The sequence below is a fragment of the Triplophysa rosa genome, linkage group LG10 (genome assembly GCF_024868665.1).
Source record: "Triplophysa rosa linkage group LG10, Trosa_1v2, whole genome shotgun sequence".
Classification (NCBI taxonomy): domain Eukaryota; kingdom Metazoa; phylum Chordata; class Actinopteri; order Cypriniformes; family Nemacheilidae; genus Triplophysa; species Triplophysa rosa.
Window position 1 is genome coordinate 18,237,886 of NC_079899.1, and position 15,883 is coordinate 18,253,768.

Below are 15,883 nucleotides of genomic sequence, written 5' to 3' on the forward strand. Positions count from 1 at the left end.
AGCTGAAGTCCGTCTCTGTCTATAAAATAACTGACTTTGATCTAAGCTGATATTAATGCATCATTTCCTCCTGCCACAACTATGAAGTCTTTCTCAATCATTATAAACACATGCAGGGCACTAATAGGCGGAGAAAGCAAAAATATATATTTAAAAATGAAAAAACGTAATGTGGAACTGATGTCTGTAAACTATTCCAGAACATTACGGAAAAAAATCACTGCACCTTGTTACAGAAAATTAATTTTGTGAATGCGATGACAAATAATACATATTGACAAACTTTTCCAGTATGGATGTTCGGGGGGGGGGGGCTTAAGAAAAACTCATCTGGATATGAAATTTCCGACTGACTTGATGCAATCAGTTTTTTCCTGAAAAGATGGCCAAGCCTGTCTGTGGGCTGCAGATAACTAATGACTTGTTTAGGATTTTCACGTCTGGAAAATGCCAGATATATATAAATGCTAATCGACTGAACTACCAATCTCATAGTCGAATCATCGCAGAGGAGTTATGCAATGGGGATCATGTCATTTTGGTTATATGGGCAGTGGCGTAGCAGACGGGCATGCAATGCGCTATTTATGATGTAAAGAAATGGGACATTTGTTGGGTTGGGTACCGAAACCCCCGCGTCTCTCCGCATCTTCTGTGCTGTGAGACCGGTAAAGAGAAGCAGCATGTTCCGCACGCACCCGCAGATGACTCGCAAATGAATGTGAATGACTCCAAACATTTGTCACTTAATGAATGTTTGGGCATTTAAATATGAATTGACACCTCTTTAAATGCACGTAGTCCGTTACTTAGACTGAACTTTGCGCTGCATGATAAAATAATAAAGTAAAATAACCAAAATCACCATATATAGCAAGCACGGCGCAGACTTTTGGAACTGAAAGCAAGCGTGCGTATCGGGGGACGGAGTAAGAGTGCGCAGGAAAAAAGGTGAAAGGGACTTTTCCTTTTCTCCTCCTTTACATGCGGTAAATAAAGTCACTTTATTGGTAGTTCATTGGTAATAAACGTGCTGTATTCCCATTTGTAAAAAATAATTAATTATTATCGAGTAGTTTTAAAAATAGTTTTGAGGCGAGATCTGGTCTAGTATTGTATGGCACAGCATTGTTACTAAATTAATTTTAGTATTTGTGGCTTGTGTTTTGAAAATTATGTTCCCCTGCATTTCAGACATTTTGCCTAAACACATTTATTTTGCACATTGTGGCTTGATTCTGGCTTATTTCGTTTATTTATTATAAAGGTATATTCTGTTCTAAACAAATTCTGTAAAATAATGTTTGATTGTTTTTTGGTGCATCAATGTTGAGCTGTACCCTGAACCACCTGGTGTCGTCCACACATGCACGGGCGCGCACACACAAACACACACACGTCTGATTCGACTATCAGTCGACTATAGGCAAGACGTGACAATTCTGATTCGACTATGTAAATTCTTAGTCGGGGACACCATGAAGGACTATATGTACATGACTGTCACATTTCCAAAGACAATAAAATACCACATAATCATTATGACTGCAGTCTCTTGAGCAACAGTAATGTGTGAGGAACAGAATAAAAGTTATTTACAAAAATTTGACCCGTCCTCTATATCTCATTCCTCATAGAAAGTTATTAAATGGCTTCAGAAGACATTCAGCATGAGTAGAGTATGAGTCATACAGACTACTTGAAAGGTGCCTTACGGTGTTTTTTTGGGGTCTGCAGACAGATGTGATCACTATAAACAATCATTTCATGTTTTTAAAATTGCTTTAATTTTTCCAATTTCTCACAGAAAAAACTACTAACGTCAAGTTTGGAACGTCACAAGTGTGTCAAGAAGAACGGCGTGAGGGCGGAGATTTCTTCATGAGAGGGTGTCGATGGTGCGTCCGGTGTGAAATTATCCTCCATGATTGACTGCCAACTCGCATTTGAAGTCCCCGTGAACCGGAAGTTGCAATCGTTTTTACTTCCATATTTTGAAGCATTTACGAGTGAAATGGAATTTCTAATGAGAAAAATAGTGGGCGTGGCTTTCATCTTTCTCTGCAATTTGATTGGATGTATAAAAACAGCCGTTGCATTTTGAAATGGAACTTCCCCCATTCTTCTCCACGTGACGCTGTTTACATCAGAGTGCGCGACTGCGCATGGGCAAGACGCTTTTGCAGCATAAACGGAGTGTTATTTTATCCAATCAAAGGAAAGGCACATTTTTCTTCACAGTGATTTGATGTGCCCCGCAATAACACTACCGTGCATTTTCACTACCGTGGTGTACCATATTACCGAACACCGGCACATGTCTAGAGTTAACGGATGCTCCGCCCAAGCCATCTAACATACGTCATTTAAGATGGATATTCATTACAGGAAGGAAGTGCATTTTCAGACTTTAACAATAGATTATGAGGCCACAAGAATTTTAAAAAGAGAATGACCCAAATTGATAAACTATTAACAATAAACGCTGCAATATTTCATTAAATAAAAGGCATTGTAATTTTTAATTTCACTGGGACTTTAAATCTGCCTCCATTTTGTTAGCAACGCCCATCTTCCAACAATCCAATCAGTTCTCGATGTTGGAAATCAAGTCCCGCACTACATTTTTATAATCACTTCTCATTTTCACATCAGAATCTGTCAGGGAGTGTTTCATCACTGCATTGCAGATGTACAAAAGCAAATGTACTAAAGCTCAATACACTGAATACTGAATGAATAGTTTGGAAAACAATGTGTGCTATCAGGCTGTATCCTGTCAGCACTGTTCTTATATTAAGAAAGAACCAACAACTAAAACCATCTTTGGGGACTTTAAGAAGTTGTTTAAGAGGGTAAAAAGTCGATGTTGGCTTACGCCGCACGCAAGACAAAACTCACACACAGTAATGACTAACAGAGATCGATTGAAACACGCCACTGAATCTGCCAGAATCAGAAAAAGACAAATAAACACATGAGTCATAAAAAAACAGAGTGTTGAACCATAACATGTTTATGCTCTAAAACTGGAGTTTAAAAACAAACACATCCAAAAAGTAATTAACCTATGCATGTACTGAATTATTAGGTATTAGTAATTCATCTCAATTTAAAATAATCTGAACTGACCTTTTTAAATCAAAACGTGGGTGATGAGGTGGAAAGGGTAGAAAAACATATGAACTAATGCACCCCACAGTGACTGGAAAATTCAGAAATGACATTATGGAGGTTTACTTCAAGTTTTTGCACAAGAATTTCACAAAGTGGGGCAAAGTAAACTCCCCAAGGTTTGACATTTTGGCAGGTCATTTTGGATTACATGTAAACCTTTCCATAGAACAACTCCAGGCGCCAAATACAGCGACATCATCGAGCGTGTTTCATGACTCAGCATACTTATTAAAAGGAAACCAAGAAGCCCTGTAGACAGACAAAATCCATTCATAGCACATTAAACAGTCTAGAACTAAAACCCAACAACTGCAATACCAAAACCAGTGTACATTTAAAGGGATAGTTCACCCAAAAATGTAATTCTGTCATGAATTACTCATGCTCAAGTTGTTCCAAACCTGTATACATTTCTTCGAACACAGAGAAAGATATTAGGAAGAACATCGTTTCTGGGGCACCATTGACTTCCATAGTAGAAAGAATTCAGTTGCACTTTATTTTACAGGAGGTGTACCTATCTAAGAAAGTACTGGTAATTTAAAGTAATTACATGGGATAAGGTTAGGTTTAGGGGTAGGTTCAGGTTTAGTACCTAGTTATTATCCAGTTATAATATTTGCCAAAAGCGTAAATGTAATAATATTTACTATAACAAGTACACAGCATGTACATGGGAAACTGGACTGTAAAATAAAGTGCTACAAAGAATTATTTTGAACAAAAGATATTTTGAAGAATTTAGGAAAGCAATCAGTTTTGGGGCACCTTTGACAACCATTTTAATGGCAGTCAATGGTGACCCAGAAATTTTAGTTGCTAACATTCTTCCAAATATCATTCTTTGTGTTCAACAAAACAAAGAAATTTACACAAGTGTGGAACAACTTGAGGTGGAGTAATTCATGACAGAATTTAAATTTTGGGGTGAACTATCCCTTTAACATTAACACATCTGTAAAAGAGTGTATGTACCATATTCAAATTATATTAACATTTCCCCAACAGTCACATTTTAACAATTTATATTTTTAAACTAGGGCTGTAAAAAGATCGCATCCAGAATAAAAGTTTTTGTTTACATAATATATGTCTGTGTACTGTGCATATTAATTTTGTATTTATTAACACAAAAACATAAACATACATGTATATATATTTAGGAAATATTTAGATGTATTTATTTATATTTACCAATAATTGAAATTATAAATAAACGTTTATAAAAAAAAATTGTATAATTTTCTTAAATATATGCATGTATGAGTATGTGTTTATTAATTGAAAATTAATATGAACACTACACAGACATATATTATGTAAACACAAACTTTTATTCTGGATGCGATTAATCGTTTGACAGCCCTATTTTAAACCTTTACTGAATTTAATTTAAAACGGAGCAGGTGCACAAGAGTTTGCAAGTGAGAGGAAGCAAGCTAAACTAGATTTTGATGAAAATGTTTTGTGGCAAGTGAGAGCATTTTGTCATACAATTACAGCAGGGTGCATCTGTTGTGGATAAAAAAATGAGTATAACATCTCACCCTGCTGAATGACTTTAAGACAAAACTGTTTTTCAGCTCCACAAGGGCCGTGCGTCATTTCCACCAGAATGTCTTGTTTAATGTTGCTATGAATCCGAAGACTCGAGCCTCCTCTGTTTCAGACATATTATAGATAAAGCACTGAAATTTAATTTTACATCCAGAGAAATTTGCTTCATCCAGAGGCTGTTCAGAGTTCTAAATGGAAAAATAATGCTGCAGTCAATGCTTGGTGCAAGCCCAGCAAACGCAAATGATGTGCTCACAATGACTGCATTTAATCCAACAAAGCACCAGACTCCATTCTGAATACACAAAGGCAATGAAAAAAGTCTGAGGACCTGGCTCTCCCCGGCCAACTTCATGGCCTAGATACCAGCAGAAAAATGCAGCATGGGGAAGTGCTTCTCTGTCATTTCTGAACATACTCTCGCTGCTCTTGATCTCAGGAGAAAGGCCAGAGAAGGCAGAGGAAATGAAGTTTGTCAAGTACCGCTGTGAAACTTCAACCAAAGCCAGAGCAGATAAGAGTGATTTTCACAAAATGTCACGGTAGATAAAGGTGGGAATATCAAAGACAAAACAGAAACCTTTCTAAACGCATTAAACCAAATGTGAAGACTATATTTTATTTATGAATGATCATGTCCAAGACATATTTAGTATCTGTGACTGGAATTTTTAGCACTTAATCAAGAACTCCCTATAACATGACACATCAGCCCATAAAGTGACAGTTCACCCAAAATGAAAATTCTGTCATCATTTACTCACTCTTTTCTCATTTCAAACCTATATGACTTTATTTCACAGAACACCAAATATCATATTTTGAAGAATGTTGTTAACTGGACCCCATTCACTTGCATTGGTTTTGTGTCCATACAATATAAGTGAATAGGTGTCGGTCCTGTTCGGTTACCAACTTTCTTCAAAATATCTTCTTTTGTGTTCTGCACAAAATAGAAAGTCATACTGGTTTTAAATGACAAGAGGATGAGAAAATGATGACAGAATTTTCATTTTTGGGTGAACTATCCCTCTAATTGAATAGGAAGGAAAAGTCATGCATTAGTGCATTTAAAGAACTGAAATATCTAAACTACAATACTGTACATTTTTATACTTACATGTTAGTATTATTAATAAATGTACTGTTATTTGGGGGCCAAGATAAAAATGGGCTGCTTACACAATTCTTTGACATCTGAGCTACAGAAAGATCATTTATACATTTATTGTTTCTCTCTGTCTCCATTTTCATCTGTTCTCTCGTTCTTCCCTCATTTATCAGCGAGTAAGAGAGCGAGCTGTCACACTTTCTCTGTCGCTCGGGGGCCCGGCTCAGCTGGAACCCCTCGGAGGACGACTGAACTTACCAGTGTCAGCAGTGAGACTTCAGAGCGCTCTGTGTTTCTCTGACTCTGTGATAGACAGATGTTTGTGCGACTTGCTGTGATCGTTTGTCCGACTCAAACTTTCCCCTCAGGGCGGCCCCTGGAGTCAAGTTCCCCTAACTATCTGTCAGACTGAGATTTGTGATGTCAGAGAGCAGCTCTGCTGGGCAAACACTTAAGAGTTACAGGAAAGAAAAAAAACATCAAAAAGTAGAGAGTAATGCGTCATGACAAACTCCACTTGGTTTTAGATTCATAGCGTCCTTTCAACGATCATGACGTTCCATCAGTCAGGTGTTTCAAGTTTTCTTTCTCTAAACTTTACTGATCACCGGCAAAGCTTAGTTTACGTCACACAAGCACATCAAACATCAAGCATAGTCAAAGGAAATAACTATACTGTACATAATAAAGTTTATTGTGGATTCTGGCCTGTTTATCGCTTGATAATATATCTGCATTCAATAAACACTATTAAACATTTAGGTACCATGATTTAAAATGATAGTTCATGAAAATTCTTTCATCATTTACTCACCCTCATGTCATTCCAAACCTGTATGACTTTCTTTATTATGCAGCACACAAAAGAAGATATTTTGAAGAATGCTGATAACTAAACAACATTAGCCCCCATTGCCAGGATGCAAAACCACTGAAACATTTCTCAAAATATCTTATTTTGTGCTTGACAGAAGGAATATTCAAATACAGGTTTTGAATGAAATGATGGTAAAAAAAAACATTTAAAGGAACAGTTTACCCATATATTAAAATCAAGCCATGAAATTATGGCTGGTGTCATCATAAAATTCACACAACATCAAAAGCAGGCAGATGACTCAAAACATTGCTTTAAATCAAACATCTCTACATGGCGAGATGAATTCATGTGAGGATAAAATTTGATCCTTAGACTCCTAGAGATATATGCTTCATCTGCCATTATGATTCATTCAAGCACTCTAAGCATCGCCAAAGAGACTTGTGAAATTTACAGCATCAGACTCATAAAATTACACAAGAACTCCCAATACGAGTGTGGCTGGATTGAAATGCTTATTTGATTTTTTCTTCTATGGACTTGTCACGCTGGTCCCTGACAAGTCTATCAGCTTCAGTCTCTCTGTTTCCCAAACTCATTGGAAACCGTAAAATCTAGTTTGACCCGAACAGGAAGATCCAAGCTGCCCTGTTTCCTTCAGAGCACAGAACGAGAAATCCCATTTTCCAGTCCTCCCAAAAAACCCACACACAAAGCACACATATCATCACTTCTCTGGTTTTATTGTTCTGGCTTCTCCTCAGTAAGACATGGACATAAAGTGTCATGAGGAATGACGGGAAGGGAAAAGGAAGCAACCGAAGGGAAGCTGTAGCATCCTCCTCCCTTCGGCTTATCTGTCCATTTCACTCACACACACAGGAGGAAATCATGGATCTCATTTTTCTAGGTGCTTTGAAAATGGTGAAGCGTTGCATTTAACACACACACTGATCAAATGTATAGCTTGAATACACTGCAATTCGCTTTGTCAAATGAATGTGTTCTACCTGTGTTTGCATCATGGCACGTTCAACTCTTCTTGAGCTTCCTCTCTCCAGTTTAGCCCTCAAGCACAACGATGTCACCTCCACCGCACAGAACTTTGGTTGAGACAGCAAACACTGTGCGAGAAAGAGATGAAAAAACATCACTTGTGTATCTTCACCTCAAAATCATTCTTGTGACGCGTTTCCCTTGATGTGACAAATTCAAAAAAGAAAGCATAAACACGCCAATGACTAAAATAACAGACATCAATAAAATACATTAAAGGGGTGATATGACAGGGCTAAAATGAATATTATTGTTTGTTTTAGATGCAATGCAATGTGTATACACGATTTATGGTTTAAAACCGCTGTATTTTCCACATACCGTGCATGTTTGTATCTACTCTTTGTCCCGCCTCTCTGAAACGCGCAGATTTTTTACAAAGCTCATCGCTCTGAAAAGCGAGGTATGCTATGATTGGCCAGTTAACCAGTGCGTAGTGATTGGTCGAATACTGCAAGCGTGTGACGGAAATGTAACGCCTCTTACCATATTTGGAACATCAGGTTCCAAAGCAATTGTGCTGACAGGTACGCCCACCTTACTTGCGTATACATTTAGGCGGTCTTAGGCCACGTTTACATGATAAAAAAACGGAAAAGTTTTTCTTTTGCGTTTTTGAAAAGTTTCACGTACACATGGCAGCGTTATCAAAACTGTCTGCATTTACACGGATCCAGGAAAACGGACAAAACCGCTGTAGTATGCACGCCAGGCCAGTGGATGGCGATGTTGTCGTGTATAGAAGCCGGATGTGCCTTTGCGCATACACATGCACAGTAATAAGCCAAAAGTGCTTTTTAATACCAGCAGTTTACATGGAAACGAAAATGGCAGCGTTTTCAAAAAGTTGCACTTTGAGACCCGTTTTCAAAAGTTTACGTTTTCAGTCCCCTAAAACGTCGTTTCCGTGTAAACGGACAGCCAAAACGCATAAATGTTTTCGCGTTTTCAATTCAAAACGGTCTCGTGTAAATGGCCTCTTAGTCAAATCAGACCACGAACTGACGTAGATTTGTGGGGGTGTGGTTACACGAGACGTTTCAGGCAGGTCTGGGTGAGCATTCGCTTTTAGATAGAATGCATCTTTTGTTCCAACACTTTAATTTTTGCAATTTTACATGTCTAATACATGCATGGGTAACTTATAAACACGTATTCGCGCCATATGACCCCTTTAATATTCTGTGATAGCATCAGCTGGCCTGTATCACATCAACACAACAGAAGGTAAGTGGGGGTTAAATGAAAATACTTTCCGACACACGTTACTGGAAATACATCGTAAGTAGAGCAAGACCGAAAAAGTCAATACTGGACTGAAGTATACGAGGTGCCTCCAAATTCGATTTCAAACCATGTAAGATGTTCAATGAAGACATCTGCACTCAAAAAAACGGCTTTAGTAGCGCTTGAAGTCATTTTTATAAGCATCACTATTGTTTTTCTTGGGTTTGGGATTTGAACAAAACAGAGATTGTTTACCCAAAAATGAAAATGCATCATTCAAATCTCCTCATGTCATACCAAACAACATTAGACACCATTGACTTCTACTGGACACAAAACCATTTTACAATTTCACAAAATATCTTTTAGGTTTCACAAAAGAAAGAGTCATATACATGTTTTGAACAAGACAAGGAGAGACAAGACAAGACAAGGAGAGAGAGAGAGAGAGAGAGAGAGAGAGAGCGAGAGAGAGAGCGAGAGATTTGTGGGGGTGTGGCTACACGAGGCGTTTCAGGCAGGTCTGGGTGAGCATTCGCTTTTACATAGAATGCATCTTTTGTTCCCACACTTTAATTAATTGTCTAACAAATGCACGGGCAACTTATAACACACCAAAGACACAGAAAAACACTTATTCGTGCCATATGATCCCTTTAAATGATTTAAAATTAAATAATTGTGAATCTTTAAAATTATATCGGAGACAAAATATAACTGTGCATACTACTAACATATTAAAACATATCACTATTATTATAAATAACATTATTTTAACAATACTAAACATTTATTTTAATAAAATAGTTAAGACAAAGCATCATGGGATCAATTTAATTTAATTAAATTAAAATTTTAATTTATTTTATTATATATTTTATTTTTATTATACATTCTCTTCCTATTTTCTATGTTATACATATATATTTCTTTATTATATTCTGTTCTATTCTGTTTATGTATCACAGTTGCAATGTGGAATGAGACACTGTGAAAAAAACATTTCTGCATCACATGTACAGTATGTAATGTATGTGACAAATAAAGAATCTTAAACCTGACATTATAAACATAAATCACACACCACGTCAAAGACAAAACCTCTATTTTAGGAATACTTAGTGCAAAATTCAATGCTAAATTTCTATCCACTTTCTGTCATAAACTGCTCACATTGCCTCCATCAAGATGACTAAATATCATGTGTGGTTCACTTAATAGGGCTCTAACTGGCAATTGGACAGTGGCTTTTATCTCCTCTTTTAAAAAATCCACCACATGCCACCGCTTTGAGAATAAGTCCCATTCCCAACAGCCGTGAGGAATATCCATCATCTCCATCCCTCTCACTGCTGCCACAACCCTCTCCATTTCTCTCTGTACGTCACCACAGGGCTTTAATTTGTTTGCCTTTAGAAATCGATTCTAAAGAGAGAGAGAGAGAGCGAGAGAGAAAGAGAGAGAAAGAGAGTGAGAGAGAGAGAGAGAGAAAGAGCGAGAGAGAGCGAGAGCGAGAGAGAGAGCGAGAGAGAGAGAGAGAGAGAGAGAGAGAGAGAGAGAGAGAGAGAGAGAGAGAGAGAGAGAGAGAGAGAGAGAGAGAGAGAGAGAGAGAGATGAAGGTAGAGTGAAAGAGTTGATCCTGGTTTTTCTGGACACGAGCAAGCATGAGTAATGGAATACGTGCAATCAATGAACCAAAGGTCAGGGTATGAATCCATGAATAAGTGTGTGTGTATACACGTATAACTACACATTACAGTATATGGTTTAAGGTGCCAAGTTTGACCTCCACTCCTCCAAGCATTTATTACAGGAAAGGGTAACACCACTTGGGTCCCATGACCTATGAAGCACAACGGGGGAATGAAAGTAAAGACAAAATTTGTGATTTATGTGAACTTCAGGTTGGACCCATCAGCCTCCTGCTTTTAAACCAGACGTCCACTTCAAAGCTCTCCTGTCCCCCACTTTAACTTTAAAAATCAGATATGCAGTAAAACACAGCCTACCCTGGCCATCTCTGTTCATCCAAGAATTACAGAATTACATCTGAATTTGCCTCAAACATGCACACAGTAATAAAAACGTAGGTTTATCTAACGCAATAGACTTAAATTAGTTCACCTAAAAATATCTGTTCTTGTTTGCTCACCCTCATGACTTTCTTCTGCAGAACTCAAAAGAAGATATTTTGAAAAACGTTGGTAAGCAAACAACCTTCGCCCCCATTGACTTCCATTGTATGAACATAAAACCACTTTGACATTTCTCAAAATATCATCTTTTGTGCCCCACAGAAGAAAGAGTCATACAAAAGACCTGACATTTGGATGTGCAAATAACAACGAAGAATTTGTCTTTCAAGGCTGAAAAACAGCAGATTTTTTTTAGAAAAAAGAAACAGCACACTGTGCAAGTCTCCTCTGAGGGTATTTCCTCACTGTGTGTTACTGTACACTGGGGTCTATATTTATTTGTGTGGAAACATCTATATTTAACCCCGCACCCCTACTACGGTCTACAAAAAAAAAAACTCTGGCAAGACTAATGCAAGAGTGTGTGACTAGTCGTAAACTATTGAGAGGAAGCGCGATCAAGTAACCCATGGAGAAAAACAACATCTGTTCCAAAAGCACGGATTGTTTTTCCAAACACTCCTCCGGTTAGCCATTGGTTAAACAAACAGCTCTGCCCCAAACACACACCACTGCATGTTCCAATATTATTGTGTCTGGCTGGTGTTAAAAATGACACCCTTCAGCTTTAAATACATTTGTTATTCATTCACACAAGCAAACAAACACAGCTTTAATGGTTCGTTTCCATTTTGAGGATGCTGCCTTAGAAGACAGATGTCTATGTAGACATTAGACAGCTCACTAGGGTTTGGAACGGAATCAGAGATGCCTCATCTCTTGTTTGTACTCTTGGATGATCCCTCAAAGGATAAATTTGGCTGTGACTCCTAAGCGCTGATGAATATAATGAATAACAGAGACGCTTTGGCTCTCCAAATGGGCCGAGTGCGTCACATGCAGAAATTGTTAGTGACATAAGCATTTGGCAGTCCGTGTTTTGGAAACACAAACTGATAATGTGTGGAATATTTTGTCTTCCACCCAACCAAACTTCCTGAGTTTTGCAAGCGTGCGGGGTCTTTAGGTCAAGTGGAGCGTAAGTCAAGGTGCATCTGATATTTACACCTGATAACAAAACACCTCTCAAAGGGCGAAGGAACATGTTGAAACTGGCATCACACCTTATGAAATAACCCAATAATATTTGGGTTCCAAATCACCATTTAAAAAAATACACTTCCATCATCACCTCAGTCAAGTACTGCAGGTTGCTTATTTGCACTTTCAATGTGATCAATGCTAACAAAAAAGGGCAGATTGTGATGTTGTTTTTTATGCAGTTTCGTCTTACACATATTGTCATTTGTTAATCTGCTCAAAATATTTCTAAAACAATACTTCAGGGTACAAAATGCATTCCCATAAGATGCTTCACCTGATCGGACAGCTTCAGGAAGGAAGAGTTTCTATCTCTGTGTGTTGAAAAGGCACTGGAGTTTCAGAGATAAGTCTGCAGTCTCAATTCGATATCAAACAAACAGGCGATGTTTCTGTCTGATACTGGGGACAAAGCCTTAGAAAGTAGAGGATAAGTAGCGGAAGCGCCGAGCGCGAGAGGATCTGCTTCACAGGGGTTGACTAATACTGGTATGTAAACATACACACGAGAAAAACAACAGTTCTCAGCTGGTGTGAACATGTATAAGTATGTGTGCATTTATAAAAATATGTACACACACAGGCACACGCAAACATGTGTGTTGGAATGTGGCACAAAACAAATTCCCACCCCAAGAGGTCTCGTTCTTCACTTGGATGCAAAGTTGAAAAGATGATTATCACCAAACAGCTTCCTCCCCTGAGGAACAACCACAGAGAAATAACTTTTCGACGACCCCTCCTACTTCAAGAATGGCACCTCTATTCCTATCTACACACTTCTCGTTTACTGGAAAACCTGTGTTGCTATGGCAACCGTATCAGGGCTAGGAAATGGGAGGAGAACAGTTTTTAAACCACCAGACTAGCCCAAGTATACGAGCCTGTGTGGATACAATAGCTCTAAATTAATAATGCTTTACAGCTGTCGGCATAAATCATCCTCAGAACACCAAGGATCCAAAAAATATGTACAACTCATCCTAGTTTTGTCCCAACTGATGTAATGCGCAATATATGCTAATTCTCTATACTATCCAGCCATTTATGAGTTCTAATAAAGGAAGGTTCGTGCTGACCTATATGTAAGTTTGTTTTATATATGCATATACAGTGGAAAGAAAAAGTATGTGAACCTTTTGGAATTTCATTGTTTTCTGAATAAATTTGTCATAAAATGTGATCTGATCTTCAACTAAGTCAAGGGTATTGACAAACATAATGTGTCTAAAAATAATAACAAAAAAATTCTGATCTTTCATGTCTTTATTGAACACACTCATTCTACATTCAAAATGGCAGTGGAAAAAGTAAGTGAACCATAAAAATAAAAAAAAGAAAAACCCAACTTGGCAGCAATAACCTCAACCAGGCGCTTCCTGTAGCTGTGGATCAGACCTGCACATCGTTGAGGAGGAATTTTAGCCCATTCTTCCTGGCAGAACTGCTTTAGCTCCGTCATATTCTTTGGACGTCTCATGTGTATGGCCCTCTTCAAGTCAATCCATAGCATCTCTATTGGGTTGAGGTTTGGGCTCTGACTTGGCCACTCCAAAAGGTGGATTTTGTTTTTCTGAAGCTATTCTGTTGTGGACTTGCTCCGGTGTTTTGGGTCGTTGTCCTGTTGCATCACCCACCTTCTACACAGTTTCAGCTGATGTACAGACATTCTCACATTATCCTGAAGAATTTTCTGATATACTTCCCCTCAATGATTCCAAGCTGGCCAGGCCCTGATGCAGCAAAGCTGGCCCAAATCATGATGTTTCCTCCACCATACTTTACAGTTGGGATGATGTTTTCATGATGATATGCCGTGCCCTTTCGACGCCAGATGTAGTGCTGTGTGTTTTTTCCAAATAGTTCAATCTTAGCTTCATCAGTCCACAAAACATTTTGCCAATACCGCTGTGGAGTGTCTCAAGGGTTCACATAGTTTTTCCACATCACTACGAGTTTTTTTTGGTTGTTCTCTTGTGTTATTATTTTAGACACATTTTATTTGTCAATACCCTTGACTTAGATGAAGATCAGATCACATTTTATGATAAATTTATTCAAAAAACCATGAAATTCCAAAAGGTTCACATACTTATTCTTGCCACTGTATTTACATTTGAAAGAAATTAAAAATTCAATGTTTAAAGCGGCCCTAACAAGCGCGTTATATCCACCGTTTATATAACATTCATCACCCAAATGCAGTGAACAAACAAACACCTGAACTTCGCGAACACATGCTCTCTCACTCTCTCCTGCACACAAGTGAAAGTGACGTCTGCGCATGCTCCTTCTCCTGCTCTCCTGGCTGCCGCGTGGGCGTGCCGCGTGCTTGTCCGAGAGAATTGTCCAATAAGGGACTAAGAAAAATGGTTACGAAACAGTTTTATATGTTCGAAAAAAACCTCTACGATCGCTGGGGGAGTGTATCGAGCACAGAAATACTACGTAATACGCACAACTCGTTTTTTACAAGTTGACCACGTTAAGCATGAGAACGTTTAACATTGTAAAGAAGTCAGAATGCACGACACATCGTTGCAGCACCCCTTTATCTCCTCCCCATTTTTAACTTAATAGAGTACTGTAGAGATGACGTATTTTTGTATGCAAACCCAGGAAGCGAGTTAGCATTTAAGTACTTCCAGGTCCATCGTTCCAAAGTTAATGGGGTTTTTTATGGGTTTTTTGTAAATTGCCTGAAATAAGATCTGTGGTTAACAAAACCTCTGAATATTTACCCGTTTTATGACAATTAAAAACAGCGGTTGCTAACAAGTTGCTAAAAGCGACTACATCCTTTGGCTCAGACGTTAGACATCATCGCGCAAATAATGCAACATGGGCACAAATCTCTTAAAACCTAGATGCAGATTCATTCACGGAGTAATTACTTACCAGGAAACAAGTTTTTAATAAAGTTTGAAAAAGTTGTCGGAGGCCTTGTGGTGGTGACGTTGATATCGAGCGACCGTAGTTGTTAGTTTATAGCATCATGTTAGCTTTTTACTTCTGACGATTGCATTTAGGCTTCAAAAGTAACAAATGTCATGTTCATTTGTAAAGATTATCTTAATAGACAAAACGTGTAAAGCTCATTAAACTTTGTTAATCACAGATATTTTTTTGCAATTTTCCAAAAGTCTATGGGAAAAAATGCATAGCCTTTTGGTTGAGGGAACCAATGTGGCGCTAACTTCTGATTTTGCCTACAAATACGTCATCTCTGAAGTAATCTATAAACATTGTTGTAGTGGCGTTGAAACAACAACAGTGTTAAAAAGAAAGGAAAACATACAAAATAGGCCATCTTTTAAATATTAATGAAGAAGAGAAAGATGGATGAAACAAGAATGACTTTGGGCAACCGAGCAGATCAACATCACTAATGCAAACACAGCTGGACTAACAAATGTGCTACAGCACGCTGCCTGTTGAGGCATCTGTCCAAAGAGACACACGAGTGAAACACAAGAGCAGTAGCATCCTATACTTCAAGAGAGCGAGAGACTTCAGGTGAAAGATAGAGAGAAACTTTAAGAGAAGGATATGAGGCAGCAGTGTTCAGCAGTCCAAATCTTTACATTTATTGCTTTAATTAAACAAAGAGAGAGAGAGAGACAGAGACAGAGACAGAGACAGAGACAGAGAGAGAGAGAGAGAGAGAGAGAGAGAGAGAGAGAGAGAGAGAGAGAGAGA

General features: G+C 38.2%; 1 protein-coding gene across 2 annotated transcripts in view; it reads right to left on the reverse strand.

The window, feature by feature from the left end:
* ttc27 (tetratricopeptide repeat domain 27) overlaps window positions 1-15,883 on the reverse strand; it is a 74,940-nt gene that overhangs the window by 23,514 nt on the left and 35,543 nt on the right. For both annotated transcript variants that reach the window (XM_057344256.1, XM_057344257.1), the window contains exon 10: window positions 7,676-7,789. In XM_057344256.1, the coding sequence (XP_057200239.1) occupies window positions 7,676-7,789 (114 nt within the window). The remainder of the gene's footprint in view (window positions 1-7,675; window positions 7,790-15,883) is intronic.